The sequence below is a fragment of the Lepisma saccharinum genome, chromosome 9, assembly GCF_977018435.1.
Source record: "Lepisma saccharinum chromosome 9, izLepSacc3.1, whole genome shotgun sequence".
NCBI classification, from domain to species: Eukaryota; Metazoa; Arthropoda; class Insecta; order Zygentoma; family Lepismatidae; genus Lepisma; species Lepisma saccharinum.
Window position 1 is genome coordinate 32,682,485 of NC_139237.1, and position 9,388 is coordinate 32,691,872.

Here is a 9,388-nt window from a genome sequence, read left to right on the forward strand (position 1 = left end):
ACAGAGACCATCCCGACCCTTTAGCCTCAAAACCGTCATGTTTCTTAACCAGCTCGTTGGAAACTTTATAATAGAAGTTGTCCAAATTTTCGACGTCAGCAAAATAAAGAGTCTGGTTTTTTGTACGATGATAAAAAATACTCGTTGTGCCATCAACTTTCTCGTATTCGGAAAACAGAACAACGTATACTTTTATAGAGTTGTTTTCAAGTTTATCTTTCAAAATATTTAGTACAGATGTTTTCGTTTCATGCAAGAAACTAAGGATGTCACGGCCTGCTTCTGACTTAATTGAAAAATCCTGGAGTTGGTCGTTGAATGCAGATCTAATTGGTTTGCGTTCATTGGATAATTTAATTTGCTTGGAAGTGGAAGCTTCCGTATCTGCATTATCGATTTTCCTTTTCGATGCTTGTCCGGTCGATGGTTTGCAAATTTTGAGGTGTTTACTTAAATTTGTAATGCTAATCATCTTTCCACATCGAGCACAAGACTTAGAAGGTAAGGAACGATTAATTCTCGAACCTGTTTCGCTACATCTTGCCCTGTGTTTGCTAATATTAGTTTTAGATATTAATTTTTCGCAAGTAACACATTCAGTTTTATCATTTTTATGATTGAAACTGGTGGTGGATGCCATTGCTTTCTCCAAAATCACAGAAATCAAAAAAATCTAGTATATAGCGATACAATTATCAGGTATGTTATTTTATATAGAATTTCTTGGAGTGATTACAAAACTCAAAAATTCAATCTACTGTAAATAGAATTTCAGGTATGTTATTTACATACAATTTCTTGTGTGCGAATACTAAACCCAAGAATTCAATCTACTGTGAATACAATTTTCAGGTATGTTATTTTATATAGAATTTCTTGAGGTGATTACAAAATTCAAAAAAATCAATCTTCTGCGAATATAATTTTCAGGTATGTTATTTTATATAGAATTTTCTCAGGGCGAATACAAAACTCAAAAATCCAAGACAGTTCAGTTTTAACGTGTTCATATTTGAAGAAAAAAAAATGCAAAATACGCCTTGGAGATTTCAACCAATCCACTTTACTAGATTGGCGAAACTCTAACTATTGTTATTTGGAACCTTTAACCTTTTTTGGTGACGTAGAGTACGCGTAGAGAGGTTGGGTTTAGTGTGTCGGTCGAGTCTCGGTGTCCTCTGTCCTCCCATACCAAAATAAACATAGGTCGTCATGAAACAAAAAATATGTACCGAAAATTTTCTAAGTCCAGCGTTAAAAAAAATCTTAAATTGCAAATATCTCGAAAATGGTAAGAGTTATCGAAAAAATATATCGAAAAACACCCCCATACGGCATCGTTAGATGCCCCCTGTCGATTTTGGAGGTGTAGGATACGTGTACCAAGTTTTGGTGGTTTTGGGGTCAAGGGTTAAGAAGTTAGCCCACCCCCTCCCAAAAATTTTGATCACTCGTAACTTTTGAACGAATAGTCGTAGAGAGGTCGGGTTTAGTGCGTCGGTCGAGTCTCGGTGTCCTCTGTCCACCCATACGAAAATAAACATAGGTCGTCATAGAACCAATTTTTTTCATCAATCGAAAATTTTCTAAGTCCTGCGTTAAATTGCAAATATCTCGAATTTTTGACAAACAGAGATGTCCCATAGGACCTTTGAGAAAATAAAACACGTGAAACTCTACAGAGGTGTGGTTATCTAACCGCAGCCGTTAGAACCTTTTTTACTTTTTTGGTTGGGCACCACGCACCCCTGGCGAGGTTATATAGGGGCCAGGGAATCCTAAAAAAAAAAACAATTATTATTTGTTTGTTTGTTTGCGTCACAATACGGAAATAATGAGTGGCACATCGTTTCCCCGAGAGAAAGAGGTTTACAAAGGTCACGATATATAAACATTTTGGTCCCCGGGACTTGGAAAATTACGATAAGGTGCACTCATCCTTGAAGGATGAGAGGATGAGAGTGCATCTTTCACTCATCACTGCTTTTCTGCGCCGTGAAACATCGTCAGCGCAATAAATGAGGCGCGGAACGGGGAGAGAAAGTGAGTTTTTCAGGTTTTTGTGGTCGTTTGGTCAAGAAATCAGAATTGGCGTGGGAGTCACATTTATGATACTACTAACCTATGTTCGGAAATCGAAAATACCGACCGGAAGTGGTGTTATCTTGGAAATGGTAAGACTTAGAAAAAATCTGTTTGCGGATTCGTCATGTACACCTATACGTGAGAAAAAGTATGAATAGAACTTATGTTCGGAAATCCAAAATGGCGACCGGAAGTGGGTTTATCTTGGAAACGGTAAGACTTAGGAGAAATCTGTTTGCGGATTCATCACGTACGCCTATATGCAAGTAAAATATGAATAGAACCTATGCTCGGAAATCCAAAATGGCGACCGGAAGTGGGATTATCTTGGAAACGGTAAGACTTAGGAAAAATCTGTTTGCGGATTCATCACGTACGCCTATATGTAAGTAAAATATCAATAGAACCTATGATCGGAAATCCAAAATGGCGACCGGAAGTGGGGTTATCTTGGAAACGGTAAGACTTAGGAAAAATCTGTTTGGGGATTCATCATGTACACCTATACGTGAGAAAAAGTATGAATAGAACCTATGCTCGGAAATCCAAAATGGCGACCGGAAGTGGGGTTATCTTGGAAACGGTAAGACTTAGGAAAAATCTATTTTCGGATTCATCATGTACACCTATACGTGAGAAAAAAGTATGAATAGAACTTATGTTCGGAAATCCAAAATGGCGACCGGAAGTGGGGTTATCTTGGAAACTGTAAGACTTAGAAAAAATCTGTTTGCGGATTCGTCATGTACACCTATACGTGAGAAAAAGTATGAATAGAACCTATGCTCGGAAATCCAAAATGGCGACCGGAAGTGGGATTATCTTGGAAACTGTAAGACTTAGGACAAATCTATTTGCGGATTCATCATGTACACCTATACGTAAGAAAAAATATGAATAGAACCAATAGTGTCCGGAATTCATGCGGGTTTGGACGTGACGACGCAGTTCAATAACATAGGTTAGACCAAGAAAAAAACCTTGGTGATTTTATTTCGAGTAAGGTGTTGGCAACTCTGCGAGAAAATAAGGCTTATGTCTTACAAGAGCAAACCATTAAGTCGAGCCTCACCGAGCCTCACTTCGAGCCTCACTTTCGGTTGCAGAACTGTCTTTATGGTCCTACTCTAAAGTAGGTCAAAGCACGTAGAGGCTCTCGTGTAGTTTAGCACGAAAAAAAAACGAATAGGTTAAGTTATATCACGTAAGATCGTGGCATTCGTACCAAGTACGAGTGGGAAAAAAGGGAAATTTTACTAAAACATCGCTAAACGCTAAAACATCGACAAAAAATTGTCAAAATATGTCAAAAACTGATTTTCAACTGATAAAAAAAGAGGCTAAAAAAAGCTCGTACCAAGTACTATTTTGAAGCGCTCAACTTACACTACTATCTACAAACACTAAGGCCTCCTCGATGAAGTAGTAATAACGCTGTCGAATGGCAGTGAAGGCGTCCCGGGTTCAATCACTGTTAAAGGATAATTGCACAGTAATACGGATTCCAATTTAGACTGCATATGCAGTTTCTATTAGCCTATCTGAGTAAATCAGATCAGTTACTATGATGTTCAATTTTGTTCAAAATAGTGCATTGAGGTTCAATTTAGGAACATTTCACCAATGATTAGAAATTTTAGTTTATTTTCCTCAGTGAAATATTTTACGAAAATATTAATATATATATTTAACATAATTTATTTAGGTTCTTTTGGATAATACTGTTAGGGACCTATCTACACACATTTACTTTCAGATTATGACATGAAACTACTGTACCTCACCGTGTACCTGTACAGGGATCTCTCCCCCCACTTGCTGATGACGTACTTCCCCAGTGGACTCCTGGTTGCCCTGTCCTGGTGCAGCTTCATTATAAACCCAGAGATGGTTCCAGGGAGGGTGACGCTGATGATGACCACTCTCCTCACTCTCGTCACAATGTTCAACTCCCTCCGGTAAGTGAACTAAGACTGACCTTGAGATGTGATTTCCAATTCATTCCCAATTATGCACTCAGCACCTTCGAAATACGATGTTAACATACATAGGCGCCGAATTTAAGATCCAGGCAGTTTCTGCTCCTCTTCCACCACGGTAACCACCCATATTATATTGGTCAAATAACATTCACTAACACAATATATTTGAGTTTAGTTGTAAGTTCTTGACTGGAAATTCAGATTCTGCACAAAGACCGCGTGCTCGTAAGTATTTCCAGACATCATTTTTTTTCGCAGTAGCTTCTTTATTTCAAGGTGTCTACGGTAACCACCTACAGAGTAGCAACAATGGAGCATTGGTTACAACTGTAAATTTATCATCCTCCCTCTGTAGCGACGCCAAATAGACTTCTAACAATAGATTAATAAACTTGAGAGGGAACACCCGACAGTAGCCCAGCCTCCATCCTCATACATTCAGGGCTATGTGCTTGTTGTCCTGGCACCTGAAATTTACACCAGGACGTCATATCCGTTGTATTTCTGTTCCAACGTCTTAATTTTCCTCTATTTCTTTATTTTTCAATTGAACATTACATGAATGTACATCGTTGTTCAGAGATACAGAACAACGATGTTAATTCTTCAAATAATACAGTTGATACAACTAGACATTCAGCATTTTTGTTGATGATGAAACATACTGGAAGAGGTGCTTATATTTTTCTATTTTTTTTTCTTTAACATTTTTTTTCTATGTTCGTTAGTGGTTTCATGTGGAAACTAGTGATAGTAAGAGAGTTAGTTTGTTGTTTAGTAGTAATTAGAGTAAAGTAATATAAAGTATAAGTATAGATTTACAACACACAATCGCACTTATATGCATGTGTGTGTGTGTGTGCTATTTATTATTTTGCAACCGTTTACAAAGCCATTTTGCCTCACAAGTAGAATCTATTTTATAAACAGAAGCCTGGGATAGAATTTCCTCAATCCAACCTGGTGTACGTAAGGCAACACCTAACTGCATTACTCATGAAGCAACACATAGTTCCGATGTATCAAATGCATAGAAAAGTAAGATTTTGAATTTATTGTATCAAAAAACACCTGAAAGAAAAGAGTGATTACACGTCGAACTCTCAAATTTTGATCAATTTTCGTGGGTGTAGATCCCTTTTTGTTAAATCTGTTGCAAGAGTCATTTTTTTTTAAAAAAAATCGCTTATTCACGAGACACGATATTTTCAAATACGTATATCTTTCAAAGTAAATGCCACGAAGGTTTTGCAAGCATTCTCCAGGAAAATAATAAGTAAAAAGGAGCATGTTATTATCAGAATTTCCATGCTAGGGGTGTGATATTGTTCCTAGAATAGTGGAGAGTTAAAACCGGGGTTTGAATTAGAATAAAATAATCTGTTGCAAACATTTAGGGGAATATCGTAAAAATTTTAGCGGTGGTTATGGGGTATGTGGAGAAATTATTGGGGGTGTAGAAATTTTGGGGAATTCTTGGGTTGAATATTCTTTGACATTTACACAAATAAAACTCTCACACTTCTCTCTTTTGAAACTAGCTATACAATAAGGAGTTAAATGGGTAAAGTTGTGTTGTATTTACTCCGAAGTATGTTATAAATTGTTATTCAACGCAAGACACGTTTCAGAATGAATGGCTGCGTCTACTTGCAATTCCAAAACGCCAAACACACTATACGTAAGAAATATAGAAGCTCAAAATCCAAAAATGAGTAAAAAAACGCTTGAAATATTTTTTTTATTATTGAAAACTTCCAAAATTGAACACATCGAATACTTGAGCGAATAATGTTAGAAATACCCTTTGACTCTCTCGATGTTCAAAAGATGACCAGTTTCATCTCTGTAGCTTTACACCGAGATACACGAATTTGAAAATAACCCGTTTTTAAAAATCCTTAAAAATCGGACAAAACCCTTGTCTTAATATGGGGTAAAAAATCGACTCGCTCACCAAATATTGTCAGATCCGAGGGTTAACAGTTAAGACCTGCTTATTTGTCTTGGAATCACGTAAACACTTTTTTAAAATATATTTTTTAACAGGCAGAAGCTGAGTCCTTCGTTCGAGGTGAAGCCCGTGGAGCAGTGGTTCATCGCTTGCATGACGTTCGTGGTGGGAGCCCTTCTGGAGTACGCAGTCATTCTGTTGAGCAGCCGCTGCTCACTCATGCGGGAGAAGGCACCGGAACCACATTCCTACGCTGTTCCATCTCTGACGCGCATCAAGCTTTTCGTAAGTATTTGTTTGCCATAATAGCCGCCACGAAAGTGGGTGTATGAGCTATTGCGATTTGTCGGGAAAGCAAAGGGAGCAAGATACGAGAATCGCTGGTTCCTCCACACAATAACGTCGTCTAGTTCGCTGAACCTTTCTCGTCAGTTCGCAAGCCACCTACTGCATGCAATGCACTAGAAGCACTGCTCAATATGAGCTCAAAATGTTCATAAAATTATTTTTCAGTTCATAAAATATATTACTTCAGTTATATCCCTCAAGAGGGTCCCCTTGTTTAATTTAGATGAGAATACGGAAATAGACGCCAAGAAGATAAAACTTGCGACAAAAGTGAACATTCAACATTCATAACTTCAATGAAGATTCTTCATGTTGATTGGTATGTTCTTCCCATGAAAAACACTGCTTTTCTTATAGCTAGTAAGACTTTCATTATCATATACTTATCTTTCTTTTATTTTTGCTTAACTTGAGATATTGAATTTACTACTTTGCAGTAATCCATTTTTGCAATTCCTTCTATTAAAAAATTGTTGTTGTTTTTCTTTTCATTTTAATATGGTTGGACTTCATCGACGGCACTTTGCTGTTCCATTTCGACTTCTTTCTCCCGCCAACCTCTGTGGCAGAGTGGTTATCACAGCGCGCCACGAGGCCAAGGGTCCCGGGTTCAAATTCCAGCCTGGGTATAGGTGTTGTGTGTGAATGTCCCTTCATCAATTTCATCATATCATCACTCATCCTCATATTCACGATTAGCCAGGAATGGCACAACCAAATCAATAAAACATTTTCTTCCATGCGGTATTAATAATTTTGTTATTATTATTATTAGCTTTGTATGGCCATGAGGTTATCTGCTAAGCTATTCCCTTGAACATCATGCGATCTTATGACACTTCAATGCAACATGTGGTAATAGAGATGATTTCTCGGGTCAAACCAGTCGTGTGGAGATGTCTTATTCAACTCTTGCAGTAAAATCGTTGAATGAGAACGAAAGGAACTTAACTCCAAAAATAAGGTTTTCATTTTGTTTTAAAAATATTCTTTGAAGAGCCTTATTTGTACTCAGATCGACATATCTTCACTTCTAATCCTTAGCAGAAAAGTGCAGTCACGTATTCCTTAAAATACATTATTAATTCCTATCTCCTGTATTTGTTGAGTTGTTGTTTTAAGTCCACTTTATGCACAGTAAGTCTAACTGGGACTGCAACTACAGTTTAAAATGTGATCCGAACCACTATGTGCCTCCACAGGCTTTCGAACACGGGACCCCTTGATTACAAGTCAACGACGCAAACACTCCGCCTTAGGAGTTGATTTCCTTTCGTCCTCACACGATGAAATATGCTCCTGAAGTGGAGCATCAGTATTCCTCTCTAGGAACACGTATCTGTTGGAATAACAGTGCCCTCTAAATATTGTATAGCCACACAAATCAAAGTTCTCACTAACATGCGGGGGAGAACCGGGAGATTTTCAACCTGTTCAAGCGGCTCCTGCGCCCACCCAGCGTCGTATAAAGTTGGTAGCTGGAGGAAACTCGGGGCGGGGGGGGGGGGGGGTAAAGGCGGCCAAGAGCGTGGTGCTGATCACATCACTCCCAGATCTGCTTAGATCAAGAAAGTCTGATGCCCTAACCCCACACCCCCTATACGCCTTCATGGCGTGGTGCAAAGCACAGGGGAGCACTTTATATTACTTTTTCTTTACACAAATAAAAGTAAGGTCTAACAATATTATCCACGATGATATTGCTATTTCATGTGTGAAATTGTCCACAAAATGTTTGAGTTCGAGTTAAAGTAAATTTTAATGCATAAATCAGTTGAATGTATGTTAAACATCTTCTTCTTAAAACACATTTATTATCTCCAGGAACACTTACCAAAACACAGAGAAAGACGGATGGTGCAGTTTTGGAAAAACAGAAGATGTGTGCAATCCGTCAAGAGCTTGTTGCGTCGACAGGGTCTTCTTGATACATCATCATTCATCATCTTCCCTCTGGCGTTCATAGGGTTCAACTACTGGTATTGGCACAACCACCTGGACAAGATGAACAAAACATGGAAGGCCTTATCTTCAGACAACTAACAGAAGGAGGAAATGAGATAAAGATGTTTAACCTGTTTTGTTACATGCAAGCAGTGTACATACTATATCTACACTGTGTTGTAGCACATATGTAGTACGATATGTCGTACCAGCAATCTATATCCTACATTTGTTTGTGATATTTGTTATTGTGAGTTTGTTAGTTTTGATTTTAAAGCCATTTAATGCACCGATAGGCTAATTTGGACTGGACCTAATTTTAAGCAGCGTTGTTAAAGGTCCGTTAATGTAATTGGTTTCTGGACCACAAGGAACAGATTTCTTTTAACATGTATCAATTCGGTCCCGGGAGCCAAATCTCACGCACAGCTTTAAAAGGTTATAAAAAGATTCCATTGAAATTGGACCTAACTTAATTCTCTGCACAGGAGGTACCATAACACTGGGAAGATATATTATTGTGGCTCATGTTGGAAATAATAATAATAATAATTCCGGTCCAGTCCGTTGGATAAAGCTGTGGTTCATTCGTCTCAAGCAAACGTGGTTTCCACGTTCGTGTGAAAGGGTCATTGACATTTTGAGAGTATGAAAGACTATTCCAGCTGCTAGACGTAAACACATGCAATGTGTCCTAAGGTCGACTTGCTTTTTGGATTTTTGAAAGAGTGACGTGTGGGTGATTGTTAAAAAAAATATGTATCCGTCGCTAGGATTCTAACTTGCGAGTAGTGGGGTAGAACTGTTAGACCACTTAGTTACAGGATCTACACAGTATTATTATTATTACTATTATTATTACTTATTAGTTCAGTACAATATGCATCTCCCAATTATGTTCAAAGAGAAAAGAAAATAATATATAAAATTAATATTTATATACACAATATTTACACTAATTGATGCACTTGTTGATGTATTTTTTTCTTGAGTGCACTAAATGAATCTCTCAATATGTTAAATTCTACAGTTTTCAATAGTTCGTTCACTGTGTCCTGCACTCGCACTGCAGGTG

General features: G+C 37.8%; 1 protein-coding gene across 1 annotated transcript in view; it reads left to right on the forward strand.

Moving 5' to 3' along the window:
* LOC145992604 (glutamate-gated chloride channel alpha-like) overlaps positions 1–9,185 on the forward strand; it is a 28,390-nt gene extending 19,205 nt beyond the window's left edge. Inside the window, exons 7-9 of the mRNA XM_083128957.1 lie at positions 3,842–4,043; positions 6,117–6,306; positions 8,194–9,185. Coding sequence (XP_082985083.1) covers positions 3,842–4,043; positions 6,117–6,306; positions 8,194–8,412 — 611 coding nt within the window. The 3' untranslated portion in view covers positions 8,413–9,185. The remainder of the gene's footprint in view (positions 1–3,841; positions 4,044–6,116; positions 6,307–8,193) is intronic.
* Positions 9,186–9,388: the final 203 nt, after the last annotated feature.